Source organism: Bubalus kerabau, chromosome 4 (assembly GCF_029407905.1).
Source record: "Bubalus kerabau isolate K-KA32 ecotype Philippines breed swamp buffalo chromosome 4, PCC_UOA_SB_1v2, whole genome shotgun sequence".
NCBI lineage: Eukaryota > Metazoa > Chordata > Mammalia > Artiodactyla > Bovidae > Bubalus > Bubalus kerabau.
This window is the reverse complement of record NC_073627.1, coordinates 20053981-20073949: the sequence shown is the minus strand read 5'-3', so window position 1 is coordinate 20073949 and position 19969 is coordinate 20053981. Positions and strand designations below refer to the sequence as shown.

The 19969-nt window shown below is 52.1% G+C and overlaps 1 protein-coding gene across 1 annotated transcript; it reads left to right on the top strand.

Annotated features, from left to right (window-relative positions):
* The first annotated feature begins 12861 nt into the window (after positions 1-12861).
* GRN (granulin precursor) lies at positions 12862-19950 on the top strand. Its single transcript, XM_055579878.1, has 13 exons — positions 12862-12981; positions 15690-15834; positions 15952-16077; positions 16195-16279; positions 16975-17087; positions 17186-17321; positions 17437-17531; positions 17769-17892; positions 18166-18263; positions 18355-18600; positions 18831-19064; positions 19167-19397; positions 19487-19950. The coding sequence occupies exons 2-13, from the start codon at positions 15697-15699 to the stop codon at positions 19622-19624; spliced, it is 1764 nt and encodes a 587-aa protein (XP_055435853.1). The 5' UTR covers positions 12862-12981; positions 15690-15696; the 3' UTR covers positions 19625-19950.
* The last annotated feature ends 19 nt before the right edge of the window (positions 19951-19969 follow it).

Genomic DNA, 19969 nt, shown 5'->3' with positions numbered 1-19969 from the left:
TTTCCCAGGCAAGAATACTGGAGTGTGTTGACATTTCCTCCTCCAGGGACTCTTCCCGACCCAGGGATTGAACCCATGTCTCCTACATTGGCAGGAGGATTCTTTACTACTGAGCCACCAGGGAAGCCCGGGGGAGTTAGAGAGGACTTTATTATGACAACTGGAGAAAACTGAAGAAGGCCTGTATGGTCAATATTATTTTATCAACATTGAATTTCTTGAATGTGATAATCATACAGCAGGTTTGTAGGAGCATGCCCTTGTTCTCAGGAAATGTTCTTAGGAGTGCTGAGGGGTGAATATCTGCAACTTAGTCTCAAATGATTCAGCAAAAAGAAAGAAATAAGGCCAATGTAGCAGAGTGTGAGGAGAAGCCAATGGCACCCCACTCCAGTACTCTTGCCTGGAAAATCCCATGGACGGAGGAGCCTGGTAGGCTGCAGTCCATGGGGTCGCGAAGAGTCTGACACGACTGAAGTGACTTAGCAGCAGCAGCAACAAAATGTGAACAACTGTGGATCAAAGCAAAGGGTATATGCTGCTCACTGTACCGTTCTCAAAATTTTTCTGAAGTTTTAAAAGATTTCAAAATTAAAAGCTGGTGGGGAAAAGGATTTCTCCCTCTGAAATATATATGTATGGTATATGTGTATATGTATGTGTGTATATATATATATATATATATATATATATATATATATATATAGTGCTAGTGGTAAAGAACCCACCTGCCAATGCAGGTAAACATAAGAGACCTGGGTTCAATCCTGGGTTGGGAAGATCCGCTGGAGAAGGAAATGGCTTGCCTGAAGAATCCCATGGACAGAGGAGCCTGGCAGGCTGCAGTCCATAGCGTCGCAAAGAGTCAGATGTGACTGAAGGGACTTAGCACACATGTACAGAATCAGAAGGCAACGAAGCTGGAAATTCCCTGGAGGTCCAGAGGTTAGGACTCCGCTTTCACAGTGGAGGGCTTGGGTTCAATCCCTGTTCGTGGAACTGTGCATAAGAAAAAACAAAAAACATACAACAAAACTGTCTTTCATTTTTTGAAGGTTAAAAAAAAATAAGAAATAAATGTAATAGCTAGAATCAGCCCACCTGCAGAGAGGCCTCTATCTGACCCCCACCCCAGACCTCCCTGGCCTGAATAGGGGGACCTGGGTGTGGTCTGAGGGGGTGGCCTCTAGAGGGGAATAGTCCTGGCTAAGACTCTGTAGAATTGCCTTCCCCCATCCTGCCGGGAACTCGGACAGGCTCTCTGTACTCTGCTGGAGGAATGTGGATTAATCTACCTTGGAGGAGGGCAGTTTTGAGCCATAACTATCAAAATTCCACATACCCAAGCCTGGTGCTAAAGTCAAGAATCCGCCTGCCAATACAGGTTAGAAGATGAGGAAGATCCTCTGGAGAGCGGAATGGCAATCCACTCAAGTATTCTTGCCTGGAGAATCCCATGGACTCAGCCAGGCCACTTGTGAGCATTCCTCTGCTGATTGGCTTGCTGCTGTTCCCAGCAGGTTTCCTTGATCGTAGCCCTGTGTGTAACGGCAGAAAGCCGTGGAAGGGGACTGCCTGACAATATCTCCGTATAACAAACACCACCCTGAAAGGGATGCTGATATTCACCTCCGAGTGTAAAACAACCTCAAAGGTGTTAAATTGAAAAGCGGGCAGTTGTTCTCGATCGGAGCTCTACCGCCCCCTAGGGGAAGTTTGGGGAATTTAAGGGGCCGTCTCTGGTTTTCACAAGTTCCCGAAGCCCTGGCATTTTGATAGAGCGCGGGGCAGGGATGCTCAATGTCCTGTAAAGAATAGGCAGACTGACATAACAAGAATTTATCCCCATACACCTCTCAGCTTTCCTCGGTCTTTCTGGACAACCGCATACATTCTTCCCTCGGTGTTCATGGAGGACTGGTCCTAAGAGCCCCTGTAGATACTAAAATCCAGGGATGGTCGAATTCCTTATATAAAATGGCCTAGGAGAGTGAATACAGCCGGCCCTTTGTATCCGCGGGTTTCACCTCTGTGGATTCAAAAAATCTGTTGGTAATTATCTGACCTGGAAGCCAGCTCTATTTCACCCGTGCCATGAAGTGCTAAGTTGCTTCAGTTGTGTCCAACTCCATGCAACCTTATGAACTGTAGCCCACCAGGCTCCTCTGTCCATGAGATTCTCTAGGCAAGAATACTGGAGTTGATTGCCATTCCCTTCTCCAGGGGACCCTCCAGACCCAGGGATCGAATTGGTGTGTCTTACATCTAACCTTCATTGGCAGGCGGGTTCTTTACCATTAGCGCCACCTCACCCACATCTTCTTAAATGATTTTATAATATGTTGAATTTCCCAGGAATAAAACAATCATGCAGTCTTCAGGAAGACACGTCTTTGTCTCCGTTAGAACTTTACCGACGATCACTGACCATTCAGAATTTCTGGTCTGTTGGCCACCTGGCCGGTGTGAGCTGAGAAGCTGACACAATACTCCAGCCCAGTCTCCATTTCTGGTTCTCCATCACCAGAGATTCATGGGCATCTACAAATTTCTTTTCTTACATGGAGTCAAGCCTGAGCTTTCACGCACAGAAGATACATAATATTTTATTCTAAATTACTTTCTTTTATTTTTCCTCTCTATTACAGTTTGCATTTCATACAGATTTTTTAAATGTGAATAGGAAATATACTATCTGTACATTTCACTTCTGAAAATGTATTGCAGGAGATATAAAACTATATCACCAGAAGAAGACTTCGGATCTGACTCTGCTGAGAACCTCAGAAAGGACCAGGAGCTAACCAAGCGCCAGTAGTCCCGTGTAGTGTCATTGTCTCCTGGGAGCTGCAGGCTCTGCTTCTCACCGTGACCGAATCTGCCGGGAAAATGTCAGCCTTCAGAACAGGGTGGCCATGGTGCATGCAGGGCTGAGCCCATGTCTCATCAACCCAAACAGAGGAAGTGCTGTCCCAGCTGGGCCCAGACCAAAGGCCTGACCTGTGTTCCTCTCTCTCCCCTTGTCTCTCTTTGATTTTTTTTAGTGTTTGTCTTTTTCTCTCTTTAAAAATATTTGGGACTTCCCAGTGTTTAACATTCCACACTTCCAAGGCAGGGAGTGTTGGTTTGATTCCTGATTGGGGAACCAAGATCCCATATAGCTCAGAGTGCCACGAAAAAAAAAAAGAAAGTTTGAGTGTACTGTTGTAAGCCCTGGGATATAGCAGGGAACAAGGCATTTGGGGTCCCTGCTAATACTTCTAATACAGGAGACACACACAAACAAGTAAATAAGACAACTGCAGACCTGGAGGACATCTGCAATTTAGTGAAAGCACTGAAACACGTCATGTGATGGAGAGGCCCTGAGTTAGCCTAGAAAAAGGGAGAAGTAGGGGTCAGGGAACATGGAGATTAACCCATGGTGAAGGCCAAGGGAGAGCAGGGCAGGCTGGGTTGAAGGGGAGTGCTCAGATGACGGCTCAGATGTCATAGTGACTTACACTGAAAGAACAACTATGATGGTTACAAACATAGGCTCCGGACCAGACCTGGGTCCAGTTTCTGATTTCACCCCTTCCCAACTACAGAGCCCCAGGAAAGTTGCTTAACCTCTCTGAGTCTTTCTCCTTTCATCGTAAGATGAGAATGATAATTGTACCTCCCTCACAAGGCTGTGTTAAAGATTAAAGGAGAGCTTAGTATGGAACCTTACACAACCTGAGTCTCCATAAACATTAGCCAGAACTACTTTTTAAAAACAGGAAATCCAGTATACCAGTGACCATCCTAACATAAGAAATTGAATTATCATGTCCTCTGATGTGTATGTGAGCACAGATTTCTCTGCTAACTTGTTGGGGAAATTTGTCTCTTTTCTGGGCTTCGTTTTTGTCATTTTTGAAATGGAAACAATAATTCTCTCAGCCCTACTTCCCTTTCAGGACTGCTGAGAGGTTTAAGATGACAGATGAGGCGTGTGAAGGAGGTTTGTGACCCAGAAAGGGTGACCTGGGTTGAGGAGGGGGGAGTTCCCTCCTGTCCTGCCTCCTCTCTCTGTTCCTCCTCGGGCTCCTGGACATGACACTGACCTGACTTCTCTGAGTTTTCTGGGGAAGGCAGTTTTCCTTACTGAAGCCCTGGCCCTCTGCTTCAGAGGCAGATCATTAGATTAACAAGAGGAACCTCTTTGATGTCCTAAAAAGAATTCCTCCTCCCATTTAATGCGCCACTTTACAAGGTTTCTTTACATCTGTCATCCCATGTGAACCTCTCATGACTGTGTAAGAGAGCATGTGGGGGTTACTGTGCACCCATCTTACAGATGAGGAAACAATCTCAGAGGAGTGAAGTGGCCTGTCCAAGTGACTCAGAGCGGGTGTCTCCTGATGCCTAGGGGGACTGCCTGGAGAAGGGACAGAGAACTCAGGTGGGCTGGAAGGGCTTGGGGTGGGGGGAAGGACCTGGTTGAATTGGCGTCAGCATCCAGGAGAGCCTGGAGATGCGGGCAAGAGCTCTGAGGTCTGATCAGCTTGAACTCGGATACTGCCACCACTGTCCAGCAGCTGGCTGACCCTGGACAAGACCCCAGTGTCTCATACATCCGTGAGATGGAGCTAACACTCTGCGGTGTTGTTAGAAGGACTCAGTGAAGTGGCAGAGATGAGCCAGGCAAAACGTGGTCTTGATTCTTCCCTCCACTCCCCCCACCCAAGTTCATGAACATCCCAGCCCTAATTGTCAATGAGTCAGCTGTGCCCACAAGTTGTCCTTTCACTTCCGTGACCCAACCTGTCCACCTGCCCCCCTTGACAACAGCTAGGCGCCAAGTCTGGGAGTCCACAGGCAGTGAAGCAACCACTCAGGGCCACAGCTGCCCCTAGGGCATTCTCAAGTTCAGAAAAAGGCACCAGGTGGGGAAAGTTTCTCCCTGTACCCACAGGGAGGCATAACTCTGGCCAGACCACCATTGTGGCCCAGCCTTTCCCAAGCCTTCCAGGGGAGGGGTGGGGTGTCCTTAGATGTGGGTGCAGGGCAGTCACCCTGAAGGAGCTTCGGAAGGGTTTGGTGGAACCTTAGCCTCTGTCTTGGGTTTGGCTGGATGTTTTCTTTTTCACTTGAGTGGCGTCAGATTTTTACATTGTTGATTTTGTAATTTTTGTTTGTTTCTTGTTTGGGTCATGCTGAGCAGCTGATGGGATCATAGTTCCCTGACCAGGGATCGAACCTGGGCCCTCAGCAGTAAAAGCATGGAGTCCTAACCACTGGACCGCCAGGGAGTTCTGTGATTTTGTACATTTTATTTGGAAAACGAATTTTAGTGCTGAATAAATGTGCTTTAGTCAGAATTCTCTCAAGCATAGGAGTTGTGGAGAAGGAGATGACAGCTTATAAAGGACGACTGTGTGCTTGGCAATTTTCATACGTCTGTGAGCACGTTCCATTCTCCCGAAGCCCTGGCAGGTAATTATGATTACTCCATTTGATAGATGAAGGCATTTGGGGTCAAAGAAATAAGCCAAAGTCACCCAGCTGGCAAGAGGCTGAGCTGGAACTTGAGATCAACAGGCAAAGATGAGGTCCTGCTGCCCCAACCCCAGGCCACCGCCCATGTTTCCCGAAAAAGCTAATTCCCATCTCTGGCCCCGGGCACCTGCCTCTCCCGGACACCACTCTGGCTTCCTGGAGAGTCGCAGAGGTCAGTCCTTTCCTCAACCAGGAAGTTCTTCTCCAGGTCACCCCCCTGCTCTCAGCACATTAGAAACAAACTTTACCTGGGAAGGTGCCCTCCTCTCCCTCAGAAGCTGGGTGCTGACCCCACATCCTGATGGGAGAAGTCAGCCCAGCTCACCCTACCCCGTGTCTCTCTGTCTGGACCCTGTCCCTGAGGGGCTGATACTTCCTCTGCCCCCTCCATCCTGGTCTGGCTGAGAGATCCTGATGGTTTCAGCCTGAGGGATGCCCTTCTCAGGAGTCTGAAATGGACAAGGTGCAAAGAGCCCCTACTGGACAGGGTCCTGGACCCTGGGCCAAGAGGATGCCATGGGGTGCAGCCAGGCATGTGGGGGATCCAGGTGAATTTCTGGGAAGAAAGATACGTGGAAGGAGAGGGTGAGGTGGGCTGCAGGATGGCTGGGCAGCTGCCCATGCTAAAGTGTGTGTGTGTGGTGGGGGGGCGGGGCCTGAGAGGGTCCAAGGGGAAGTATCCCCGTTACAGTGGCAGCTTCGTGAACTGAGCATATTCATGGCTCAGGCCCCACGCTGAGGGCTCCTCGGACAATACCTCATCGGGAGGGAAGTGGTCGATGTCCTCAATGTACAGACCATGACGCTGAGGCAGAGAGGTTAAGCCAAGTCACACAGCTTATAAGAGGAAACGGGACTAGAAGAGAATGTCCTCGCTGGTTCTTCATTGCATCAAAAGGGGGTCTGGCGAGATGAGGGGCTCTTAGACCTGCACCTCAGCCCTCTGCTGCTGCTGAAGCTCCTTGAGTGACAGGCGCTCGAGCTGTGAACCCTGGGCCAGAGGATCCCTGACGCTCCCTCCATCCAGGGCCTCTGCAAAGCCAAGTAATTGACTTCCCATAGCTGCCTTCCTTTCCTGCTTCCTTCCCTTCTCTCCCTCTGTATCCCTACCCTGCATCCTGTGCCCCGAGAGCTGGATTTAAAGGTACCGTCCAGTATCAGCCTGCCTGCACAGAGGGGTGGTCCTACCCCTCCACCCCACCCCGGGGCCAGGTGGGGCAGCCACCACCCTGTGTAGACTCTGAATCTCCTACCTGACAGAGGGCAGGGCAATGCTTACTCACTGCCCAGATGAACACATTGAGGCCAAAGAAAAATTAAGAACTCATATACAAGCACACAGGGGAAAGTCACAGAAGCAACTGTTAGAGGATTTGAAAGTGGAAGTCTGGGGTGGGAAAAGAAAGGATAGCAATGCTGTTTCGTGTGGGGCCTTCCCTGGTGGTCTAGTGGTTAGGACTCCGAGCTTCCACTGCAGGGAGCCTGGGTCGGGGAACTAAGATCCTGCAGGTGTGTGGCACAGCCAAAAAAGAAAAAAGAGTGCTGCTTTGTGTTATAACTTGACTATAATTTATTTGCATGTTATACTTTGTTAAAAAATAGTCATGGATTAAAAAACAGCAAGGGAAGTGCCCTGCCCACTGGCACTGGGCAAGTTCAGGGCCTCTGCTCGGGCAGGAGTCCAGATCTGGCGCCTCTATTGCTAACTATCCCGCCACAGACTTGGGCCTGGGTGCTGGCCAGTTCCTGCCTCCCCTCCCCCACACCTACCCAGCTAGGCTGGAGGGCCAAGCTAAGCCCCACAGACACCAGTCAGGTGCCCCATGATGAGGGCTGGCGCCACAGGAACTGGGCAACAATTGCTCACCCTAAGGTGACTCAGGCAGGAAAGGGAAGGAAGGAGTAGGTGTGTGTGAGGCAGAGGCCATTTCTATGCCCTCACCCAGGCCTCACTGTTCAGGGCTGCCAGACTTAGGAAATAAAAACATAAGACTCCCAGTCAAATCTGTATTTCAGAAACACAAGGGATAAAATGATTTTTAGCCACAGCCCCACACAACTTGTGGGATCTCAGCTACCTGACCAAGGACTGAACCCAGAGAACTCCAAAGGAATAATTTTTAAGTGTAAGTATGTGTCAAATAAGGCTTCCCTGATGGCTCAGATGGTAAAGAATCTGCCAGTAATGTGGGAGACCTGGGTTCAATCCCTGGGTCAGGAAGATCCCCTGCAGAAGGGAATGGCAACCCATTCCAGTATTCTTGCCTGGAGAATCCCATGGGTAGAGGAGCCTGGTGAGCTACAGTCTGTGGTCTTGCAAAGAGTCAGACATGACTGAGCAGCTAACACACACACACGTGTCAAATATTGCATGGGACATACTTATGCTTAAAAAGTGTGTCTTTAATCTGAAATTCAAATTTAACAAGGCATCTGATGTTTTATTGCACAACTCAAGATCTTGGTGGGGGGCTTCCCTGGTGGCTCAGTGGTAAAGAACCTGCTTGCTAACGCAGGAGACGCAGGTTTGATCCCTGATCTGGGAATATCCCATATGGCTTGAGCAATTACAACAGTGCACCACAGATATGCAGCCTGTGCCCTGGAGCCCTGGAGCCGTAACTACTCAAGCCTGCATGCCCTAGAGCCCATATTCTGCAATAAGAGAAGCCACTGTAATGAGGAACCTACAGATGACAACTAAAGACTAGCCCCGGCTACCACAACTAGAGAAACGTCTGAGAAGTAACAAAGACTCAGCACAGCCAAAGATTAATAAATTAAATAAAAAAACAATCTTGCGGGGAAAGGCCCCTGCTCTGGGGCAGCTGTGAGGCAGAACTGGAAGTCTGAATGAAGAAAATCCTGAAGGGGTGATGGGCAGAATTGGAGAGAGGCTGAGAGTAGCAAAAGGAGGAAGAGAAAGGGATGCTGTCCGACCCTGTATCCAGACCACCACCTCTGAAAGCAGCCTTGGGGCTGAGCCAGAGGGACTTCTTAGCCAGAGTCGCATCCAGGCTTCTCTTTGTGTCTGATCACAGGGATCTCCTGTCCCTGTGGTGCCTCAGTCAAGGGCAGTGCTGGCATTCAAGGTGGGACTACAGCAGGAAGAACATATTTCTAACTTCTTAAGCAAGTAGGGGGTGGTGGGGAGGGAGAAGCCACAAAGGAAAAGATCGATTGCTAGATTTCAGATGACATAACAACACGACTTCTGACCACAAAAGACACCAAAAACAAAGATAAAAGACAAATGACAGACTGGGAAGAGATGTGTGCAACGCATATAACATCCAGATTATAAACGAAACTCCCGCAGTTCAGTGAGGAAAAGAGAAACACGGGAGAAAAACGAACAAAGCATAATGTGATGGTTAGTTTATTTATCTATTATTGAACTACAGTTGATGTACAATATCATGTAAGTTACAGATATCAGTTCAGTTCAGTCGCTCAGTTATGTCCGACTCTTTGCGACCCCATGAATCGCAGCACGCCGGACCTCCCTGTCCGTCACCAACTCCCGGAGTTCACTCAAACTCACGTCCATTGAGTCGGTGATGCCATCCAGTCATCTCATCCTCTGTTGTCCCCTTCTCCTCCTGCCCCCAGTCCCTCCCAGAATCAGGGTCTTTTCCAATGAGTCAACTCTTCGCATCAGGTGGCCAAAGTATTGGAGTTTCAGCCTCAGCATCAGTCCTTCCAATGAACACCCAGGACTGGTCTCAGACCCATGTTCAGAAATATTCGTTGTATAATTATTTGTAACCGCAAAAATTGGAAACACATAAAAGTCCACAGTGACACTGTTTAAGGGAATTCCTTGGTAGTCCAGTGGTTAAGACTCTGTGTTTCCATTGCAGGGAGTATGGGTTTGATCCCTGATTGGGAAACTAAGTTCCCATAAGCCACATGGCGTGGCCAAAAAAATAAAAAAGAGAAAGACTAGTTAAATAAACATGTAATGCCTATAGTGTGGAATACTTGGCAATTGTCAGAAAGAAACTGATAAATAAGTCAAAAGACATCTCATGTTCATGGGCAGGAAGACTTAATAACTTAATATTGTTAAGATGGTAATATACCCCAAATACAGTGCATTCTCTGTCAAAATCTCAGCTGTCTTTGTAGAAACAAATTCTAAAATCCACATAGAAATTCAGGAGGCTTAGAATAGCCAAGATAATCTTGAGAAAGAAGTTAGAGGACTCCTACTTCTCCTCATTTCAAAATTTGCTACAAAGCTATAGCAATTAAGACAGTGTAATACTGACCTTAAGGATGGACATATACCTCAATACAATAGAACTGATTGTCTAGAGTCCATTCCTCATATTTACAGCCAGTTTATTCTATCAAAATAAAAAATCAAAAGGCCTGACCAAAGGAGCCTGGGAGGAGTCAGGGAATAGGGCAAAAAGGGATGGACCTTTTGATATCAAATCTTTCTGTGACCCTGGAAATTTTTGCTTCTTCTCAGTCTACCCTATTCACAAAATAATGCTTCCTCCTTAAAAGCAAAAAGCAGAGGGAGAGAGATTCCTGACTTGGGAGGTTTAAGGACATGCGTGTTTGTTGAGGAATGTGGGAGAGATTTTTTTTTTCAGTCTTTGGGGGAACTACCCTCTCCACTGAAGTGGAGGTTCGCTGCATCCATTTTGACAAGACCTTTAGTAAAGATACTTTAAGTAAATATCTTATGTTTCTTTGCCACAGTAATCAAAGTAACTGCATATGATTAAAATTTTCCTAACTGCTCAGGCTCGTACCTTAACTATTAATTACCATTCTTTAAGACGGCAATAAGATCCATTGAGTTGACCAGGACTGTTTGTCCCTAAACTCAATGTCCCCAGGACATTTGGCTTCTAAGTTCTTCAGTCTGCTTTTTGTACTTTTTCCTATTGAATGCTTTTAATCCTTGCTAAACTGCAAGTGACTGCTTCTAAAAAACTTCAACGCATAAATCCCCTGATCTTTGGGTAATCCACCGATGCTGGGAAGTCAGGTGACAGCATTTATTAAAAGTATATAAAATAAAGGAGGCGCTGCATGAGGGACACTAGTGCTTTCATGGAGAACATTTGTGATCCTTCAGAGAGGGTTTCTTAGCCTCAGCACACCTGACATTTTGGGCAGAATAATCTTTGTTGTTCTTCCCTGGTGGCTTAGATGGTAAAGAATCTGCCTGCAATGCAGGAGATCTGGGTTCGATCCCTGGGTCGGGAAGATCTGCTGGAGAAGGGCATGGCAACCCACTCCAGTATTCTTGCCTGGAAAATCCCATGGACAGAGGAGCCTGGGGGGCTACAGTCCATGGGGTCACAAAGAGTCGGACACAACTGAGCAACTAACACTTTCAGTCCTTGTTGTGGGGGCCATCCTGTGCATTGTAGGCTGTTCAGAACATCCCTGTGTCCTGCCCACTAGATGCCAGTAGCATCTCCCCACAACTGTGACAATTTAGAATGTCTCCAAACACTGCCTAATGTCCCCAGTGGGCAAATCACTCTATTATGGATTTTGTGATATTTATTTCAGTCATTCTAGGTGTTTTTTTTTTTTCCTCTTTGTGTATTTTTTTTCTGGTTCCGTGTAGTCATGATTATAGGTTCATGTATTGATTTGCCAAACATTGCATGGTATTTGTGTATCTGTGCTTGCTGTGTCCATAGAAGCATATGGATACATGAGAATAAGCATAGAGTCACCAGTATACAGAACAGTCCTGATTCTCAGCAGGAGCCTTATCCGCCTTTTGGACCCTCTGCGGGCCCAGGCTGAGCACCGCTGTCACACCGTCCTTCAACTCCACCACTTCTTCCCTACACAGACTCCCACCACCCCTGAGTCTGCCTGTTTGTCCCCAACCCCAGCCTCACCCGCACCCCAAGCTCTCTGCTTAACCTACAGTGCTTCCCATCCACTTGGCAACCAAACACTGCCCTTCCTCCAAGTTACGGCATCAGGCTTCCTCTAGTATCTCCTGGTACATCTCCCATCACCCATCTCTGCCTGGGCCAGGCCCCCTAAAGGGCACCGAGCACTCTAGCTCCTGCTACTGGTGAATTTGTTCTGTGTAGTTTATTTTCTCTCCCTCACTGGCTTCCCTGGTGGCTAAGATGGTAAAGAATCTGCCTGCAATGTGCAAGACATGGGTTTGATCCCTGAGTTGAGAAGATCCCCTAGAGAAGGATCCCCTACCCACTCCAGTATTTTTTCCTGGAGAATTACATGGACAGAAGAGCCTAGAAAGCTACAGTCCATGGGGTCGCAAAAAGTCGGACACAACTGAGCGACTAACACTTTCACTTTGGGGCTTCCCTGGTGGCTCAGTGGTAAAGAATCTGCTTGCAGTGCAGGAGATGCAGGAGACTGCGGTTTCATCCCTGGAGAAGGGAATGGCAATCCACTCCTATATTCTTGCCTGGAAAATTCCATGGACAGAGGAGACTTGTGGGCTATATAGTTCATGGGGTCGCAGAGTCGGATACGACTGAGTACACACGCGCGCGCGCGCGCACATCAACAAGTCAGTTCCTGAAAGGTAGGGCTTGGCTGAAACTAAGGAGCTACTTCCGGTATGCACCCACACCCACAGTCAGCCCAGGCTGGTGCCACACACCCAGCAACTCCACAAGTCCACTCCACTGAACCTGGCATTCAATCCCTGCCCAAGGCTGCCCTTCCATCTGGTTTTCTAATGCTTTTCCCAATACCCGCTGGTCTAGCCCCTTCTCCAACCCCTCTCCACTTGCCACTTATAATCCTCCCAGACTCAGCTTCAAAAAGTGCCCTCAAGGTGGCACTTTTTTCCTGCTCAGATCTAACCTACTACCTCTTCTCTACACACACCTGAAGCACCTGGAACACGATTCTCCAACCCCCTCCCCATCCCCTGCTGTGAGCACCTTGAGGAAAGGGCCTGAGGTCTGTTTATCCTTGCCCTCACAACTCTCCTTCAGTCCCCTTTGGGGCCCGGCTGCCGAGCATTAAATCTGCATGGGATGAACAGAATAGAGACAGGATGCACAAATGTTCTAAATCCAAGAGACACCCCTTAAACGCTCTTGAACGCACCCATTAAGGGACAGATCTCTTGGCTCTCAATGTCCCCGAAAAGGAGCTGACCCTCGGGATGGGTTAACAGAAGGCAGCGGGCACCCGCAAGCAGGCTGAGCCGGCCCAGGGCGTCACATGATTCTCCAATCACATGATCCCTAGAAATGGGGGGTTGGGGAGAGAGAGGAAGGAGGGAGGGGAGTGAATTGAGTAGGAAAAGAAACACAGGATTCCAGGTTGGCCCCGCCTTTACGTCGACGAGTAGCCAATGGGAGCGCGACATTCCGGACACCTGACCAATGGAAATTGAGGTGGGTGGGCCATCGAGCCGAGTGGCCCAAGTGGATGAGCTGCCTGACTGCTGCTACCCAGCGATCGCGGACCCCGACGCAGGTAAGGAGGGTGGACTTCGCTTGCTCCTTCCCAGGGGCCCAGCCTGGGGGACGTGGGAGATGGGGCTCCTCTGGAGTTTCAGCGGGGATACAAAAAAAGATTCCCTTATAGAAACTCCGATGCATCGGAGGGAGTTTTATGGGTGATGGGAGTAAACAGTAATTGCAGTGACCCCCATTAGAAGGTGCTCTCTCTCTCCAGCACCCCTGGAAGCTGCAGCCCCTTCTCCCAAAGCTGAGATCACTCTGTTCTTGAGTCGACTCCGCCCCCGTCGGCAGGTGCTGGTAGTGGTGCTGGTGGGCAGTCCCCGCTGCGGCTGGCAGCAAGCGAGGCGCCCGCCCCGGCCCCGGAGCTCAGAGGGCTGGGAGTGGGGCTTGAGACCCTGGCCTCCTCAAAGACAGCAGGGACTCGGGAGTGGTGATTGAACCCCTGGGTCGTGTCTGACTCTCTCTAACTTCCTCTCGTGGGGCTAACTTCCGCCTCCCCCGGCCACTTTTTCCTGCTCTCTCCGCTCTTGGGTTGGCTCACCTTTTGGGAAATCTTTCTCCTGGCACTCGAAGTGGGGGGCTGCCACCTAGTGGAAGATGACGGAGCTGGGGGCTTGAAGAGGCTCCTCTCCTCCCTCTCTGTAGTGGCAGTGTCGGGTGGGGGTGAGAGGTCACCACTTGGAACCCTACTGAGATGAATTGGGTTCCCTCTTCCCCATTCTAGTCCGGAGTGTGTGTTTTTGCGCGTGTGCATACATGTGTATTCAGTAGAAGCGTACACTATTCCGAACCTCAGGATACCCAGGAAGAAGGATGTACCTAAATGAATCACTAGGGTGCTGAGTAGTCAGAGATGTGTGCAGACAGGCATTCCTTCTGGCCAGGGCAGCCCAGCGAGCCTACAGAGGGTTATGGTTGGACTCCTAAAAAGCAGGACGGCCAGCTCCCTTTCCAGGGAGCTGTGGGCATTGGGGAAGAGAGTGAAAGGGGCCAAGGTCCAGGACCAGTCTTCTTCAGCCTCACCTGTACAGGAGATAGGCTCCTGGGGATGGTCTTTGAGTTGGAGAGAGGGCAGTGAGGAAAGCCAGGTGAGGGAGAGAGGATGTGAGTGACCCTGTGTGTGCTATTCCCTGCCACACAAAGTGTGCAGTGTCCACACTGAGAACTGAGGCCTAAAAACATGAAGCAACTTCTGAGGCCTTCCTTCTAGCACTCATGTGCAGTATCCAGACAGCCCCTGTACCCCACATTTCTGTCTGGGTCCAGTCCACTTGCCCAGAGAAACATTTCTATCCCTCTTCTCTGCTTGGACACCAGGCCTCTATCCTCCTTGGGTTTGGGGTGTGGGGGGGGTCCATTCCCAGGCACTGTCCATGGTACCACTTGTGAACCCAGGTCCAATATACTCTGGAGCCATCAGAGCCTGTCATCTCTATGTCTTGATATATGACATGGGTGGGTTACTTCCTATCTCTGAGCCTCACTTTGGATGGTTGTTACAGAAAAAGAAAAGAAAATACATAGAATGTTGTCACTGGCTTCTAAAAGGTTCAGCACACATGACTGTTTTGGCCCCTCTAGACAGGGTAAGATCTCCTGGGCCTGCCCCATTGAACTAGCAGGGCTGGCTGAGCTTGGGGGAAGAGTTGTTCAGGAAGTGAAAGGCCACTCCCCTTCAGAGAATGAGGCTTGCTTCCTTCTGCTGATGCAGATGGCAGCCTGGTGGGCACACATTGGGCTCTCTACATGCAGCTGAGTTTCTGCTCCAGGATAGAGAGAGGTAGAGGGGAAGGGTGGTGGGTATGTTTGAAGATCCTGAAAGGGCCTGGTGTGGGGCTTCCCCGGCAGTCTGGTGGTTAAGACTCCGAGCTCCCAATGTAGGGGGCATGGGTTCAGTCCCTGATCAGGGAACTAAGAACCAACATGCTGCATGGGCATGGCCCCACAATTTTTTTAATTAAAAAAATTTTTAAAAAGAAAGGGCCTGGTGGTATTGGGGGCCCATGGAACACAGGTGCCCCAAAGGTTGACCAAGCCTGTGTGTCTCCTTTGGATGGGGAGGGGACAGTCAGCGGGCACGTGGTGGCTGGCCTTTGGGGAAGGCAGCCCAGACTCCGTCAACATCATACTTCCTTTTTCACAACTTTCTCAACCCCGTGGTTGATCATGTCATCATGTGACCTCCCCTCCCCTGCCAACAGGCCTTAGCAGAGGGCAGGTGTGAACACAGCACTGGGTAAGAAGGCAACTGGAGGGGCTGGCTCGGGAAGTGAAACCCTGGCTTTCCTTCAAGGGGAGACCTCATTTCTGTCTTCCTAGGGCAACTAATGTCTTTCCCACCCCCATGGAGGTGGCTTACGTCCCCACAGCTCAGGCCCACAAAACCCACAGGTCTTCCGGACTCTCACATACCCACATCTGCACACACTCAGCCACAGAGATTCAACTGTTAGGCCATGTATTGGGGACACAGATTCACACACGTACTCACGCCAGCATTCATGCTCATGGATATACACTCGCTGGTGCATGTGTGACCCCCGCACAGGACACACGTAGGAAGCTGAGCCTCAAGCCCTGCATCTTTCTTCCTGCCCGGACAGGCTGTTGTTATGGAGGCTCAGATGGTCCTGGGCCTTCGGCAGGGGGGAGTGACTGGTCCCAGAATCAAGGGTGACGTTGGCTTAAGCCAGTTGCCAAATGCCTCTTGGCACTTTGCAGGTGGACCATGTGGACTTTGGTGAGCTGGGTGGCCTTAGTGACAGGGCTGGTGGTTGGAACACAGTGCCCAGATGGTCAGCTCTGCCCTGTGGCCTGCTGCCTGGACCCAAATGGAGCCACCTACAGCTGCTGCAATCCCGTTCAGGTGAGTGCCCTATGGCCCAGGCAAAGAGCTGGCAGCCTGTGATCCGGCCTCTTGGATTGGCCATAGGAGCGGGCCGAGCTCAGGTCCTTCGATTTATCTCCTCGTCTCGCTTCCCAGGACCAGCGGCCGTCTGTGCTGAGCCAGCGTCTGGGCCGACCCTGCCAGGCTGATGGCCACTGTGCTCCTGGCTACTCCTGCATCCTCACTGTCTCGGGGACCTCCAGCTGCTGCCCGTTCCCAGAGGTGAGGGTGCCATTAGGTCTATGGAGAAGCTTGGGTCTGCATTTACACTTTTCCTGCACTCTCCCACCCTCCCAGGGAAATGGGCCTCGGTAACCAAGGCACTTCTGTGTCCCATAGGCTGTGTCATGTGGGGATGGCCGCCACTGTTGCCCCCGGGGCTTCCACTGCAACGCTGACGGGCGGTCCTGCTTCCAAAGATCAGGTGCGGCAGAGGTGGAGGTGGAGGGCAGGGAGGTGGGAGCAGAAGAATCTGGAGCATCCAGGAGCCCAGCCAGCAGAGTGACCTTGATTCCTGCCTTTGTGCCCTCATTTGTATGACATCTGTACTAAGCAACACCCCCCCACACACCCTGCTCTGGACAGAGGGGCGCGTAGGGGTCAGAAGAGAATGCAAGAACCCAGGCCCAGGACCAAGCACTGTGGGGGTGAGGACAGGCCAAGTTGAACTGTTTTTTGTTTTTTTTTTAAGATTTTTTTTGACATGGACCATTTTTAAAATCTTTATTTAATTTGTTATAATATTGTTTCTGATTTATATTATTTTGGTTTTGCTTGGTTTGAGGCATGTGGGATCTTAGCCCCCTGACCAGGGATCAACCCACACCCCCTGCATTGCAAGGTGAAGTCTTAACCACTGGACTCCAGGGAAGTCCCAAAAGCTGCACTGGTTTAATGCCTACCCAGTCAGTGGATGCCCTTGCCCTGAGGCATGTTGCTGGCACGAGGACTGGCTTGGGGGAGAGTGAGTTAAGAGAGCCGGGGGAGCCCTGAGCCCTAGTGCCAGCCCCTGAATCCTCCTGTAGCTGGGCTGGAAGGCACTGGCGCCAGCAGCTCCTTGAGTGATGGGGGGAATGACAGTCACTGACTGGGCGGAGTCCTGGGTCATCCCGTCTACAGATACCAAGCTCCTGGATGCCGTCCAGTGCCCCGACAAACAGTTCCAGTGCCCCAACTCCTCCACGTGCTGCACCATGCCTGATGGCTCCTGGGGATGCTGCCCCATGCCCCAGGTACAACTTTGGGAAGATGGAGGGTGGCGGGGGAAGGCAGTGTGGGCAGAGGAAGGGGTGGAGGGAGCAAAGACAGAGTCAGGGCCATCTCTTCTCAGGCTTCTTGCTGTGAAGACAAGATACACTGCTGCCCCCATGGCACATCCTGTGACCTGGCTCGTGGCCGCTGTCTCTCTGCCACAGGCACCCACCCCCTGGCTAAGAAGATGCCTGCACACAAGACTAAAAGTTCAGGTAAGGAGGTATGAGTCTGGGGTGAAGAGAGACCTTTTCTAACTCCTAGCTGGAGAGAGCTGGAGAGACTGTCCCCTCCACTCTGGCTGCCCCTCACCTTTCTTTCCCCTTCCAGTGATCTTATGCCCAGATGGACAGTCCCAGTGCCCCGATGGCTCTACCTGCTGCGAGCTGCCCACTGGAAAGTATGGCTGCTGCCCGATGCCCAATGTAAGTGAGGGGCTATAGTCAGCTGGACTGTGTGCCCGCAGTCACCTGGCCTGGACACCCACCTACCTACCCAGCAGTGACTCCAGGGGGTGGGGCTGGCTGGCTGGCAGCTGGGAGCCTGACTGCTCAGGACTCATGCCACCCCCTAGTGGTAGACTTGGGGAACTGCCTGCTGTCAGCCTGGCTGCTCCCTGCACCAGGGAGACTGGAAATCCCAAAGACCCTGCCCTCACCCAGGCCATTTGCTGCTCCGACCACCTGCACTGCTGCCCCCAGAACACTGTGTGTGACCTGACCCAGAGTAAGTGCCTCTCCAAGGAGAACACTACGGACCTCCTCACCAAGCTGCCCGCACACACAGGTACCAGGGGAGACCGCAGACCCCATTCTACCTACACCATGAGGAGTGAACAGATATGGGGGTGGGGACTGACTGCCACATGCATGGAGGGGCTGAAGCAGGGACAGTCCCCTTCCATCCACACTGGGCCTCGCCTTAGGATCACTTCCAGGGGTGGCCTGAGCCGTACCCTCCGTCCTCCGCATCTGGTTCTCACTGTGGAGCTGGCAGAGGGAGGGCACTCCCGAGGGTCCCCAGTGCCACTGCTGACCTGCCGCCTCACCTGTCTCACAGTGCAGGATGTCAAGTGCGACATGGAGGTGAGCTGCCCAGACGACTACACCTGCTGCCGCCTACAGTCCGGGGCCTGGGGCTGCTGCCCTTTTGTGCAGGTACCGAGGAGTTGGGAGTGGCCCGGGCTGAGCAGAGGGCGGCCACCAGCCAGTCCCCCCAGGCCCACCGTCCCCTCTCCCGCCACCTTAGGCCGTGTGCTGTGAGGACCATGTGCACTGCTGCCCGTCCGGGTTTAGGTGTGACACAGAGAAGGGTGTGTGTGAGCAGGGGACCCGCCGGGTGCCGTGGATGAAGAAAGCCCCAGCCCGCCTCAGCCTGCCGGACCCCGGAGCCGTGGAGGGGGATGTCGCCTGTGATAACGTCACCAGCTGTCCTTCTTCCACTACCTGCTGTCGACTCACGTCTGGGGAGTGGGGCTGCTGTCCTGCCCCAGAGGTGCCTGGGGAGGGGGCTGATTTGGGGGAGGGGGGCAGTGTCCTGGCCTGGGCACATGGCCAGGCTCCTGTTGCCTTGCTCTTCTACCTTCTGCCCAGCCCATGGGGGACCCCAGCTCAGTCACAGTCATGCCCAGCTGGAGGAGCCGAGCAGGAGAGGCAGGGTGGGAGCTGCAGGGGCTCAGGGCCCAGAGTAGCTGCCTAGACCACCCTTTTCTGCCATCTCCGCAGGCTGTCTGCTGCTCGGACCAGCAGCACTGCTGCCCGAAGGGCTACACGTGTGTGGCCAGAGGGCACTGTCAGAGGGGGAGACAGGTGGTGACCGGACTGGACAAAGTGCCTGCCCACAGGGCCTCCCCGTCCCACCCCAGAGACACGGGCTGTGACCAGCACACCAGCTGCCCGGTGGGGCAGACCTGCTGCCCGAGCCTGAGGGGGGCCTGGGCCTGCTGCCAGTTGCCGCATGTGAGTGCCCACCTGCCCACTCCTGGTCAGAATGGGGGCCCCGTCTCAGGTGGGAGGGAACATTGGGGGGGTGAGTGTGCGAGGCCCCTTTGTCCCCCGCAGGCCGTGTGCTGTGAGGACCGCCAGCACTGCTGCCCGGCTGGCTACACCTGCAACGTGAAGGCCCGATCCTGTGAGAAGGAGCTGGACCCTGCGCACCCTGCCCTCCGCCTGGCCAGCGGCCCTCCTGTGGGCGTGGGGAACGTGGAGTGTGGGGCGAGGCACTTCTGCCACGATAACCAGACCTGCTGCCCGGACAGCCAAGGGGGCTGGGCCTGCTGCCCCTACCGCCAGGTCAGTGCCACCCCCCACCCAGGGGCTGGGTAAGGGCCTGGGCCGGGTCCTGCCACATCCAACTCTCGCCCCCTACTCTGACCATCAAGGGCACCTGTTGTGGGGACAAGCGTCACTGCTGTCCCAGTGGCTTCCGCTGTGGAGCCAGGGGGACCAAGTGCTTACGTCGGGAGGCCCTGCGCTGGGACGCTCCTTGGAGGGACCCGACACCGAGACAGCTGCTGTGAGGAGGGCCTGAGGACTGAAGACACTTGGCAGCCCTCAGGACCCTGCTCAGAGGGTCCCCACTGCTCAGGCCTCCCCAGCACCTCTCCCCCACCACATTCTCCCAGACCCCCTTCTGAGTCCCCCATCACCCTGGGAGGTGGGGCCTCAATCTAAGGCCTCCCCTATGCCAAGGTGGTGGTGGGGGGGCTGTGGCAAAAGCCACGTTTCAAGCTGCCATCCCCTCCCCCAATTTCTGTCAACTCTGTGGCCAGGTGCTCTTCCTATCCACGGGTGTGCGTGCGTGCGTATGTGTGCGTGTGAGTGCGTGCTGCAATAAAGTTTGTACACTTTCTTAACAGTGTCTG

What these genes read in the sequence shown, in the direction of transcription:
- GRN (XM_055579878.1), top strand. Translation starts at nt 15,697, where the DNA reads ATGTGGACTTTGGTGAGCTGGGTGGCCTTAGTGACAGGGCTGGTGGTT. An exon ending in GTCCTGCTTCCAAAGATCAG is followed by an intron (nt 16,280 to 16,974) that starts GTGCGGCAGAGG and finishes TCCCGTCTACAG; the next exon opens with ATACCAAGCTCCTGGATGCC. An exon ending in GCTGCTGCCCGATGCCCAAT is followed by an intron (nt 17,532 to 17,768) that starts GTAAGTGAGGGG and finishes GCCCTCACCCAG; the next exon opens with GCCATTTGCTGCTCCGACCA.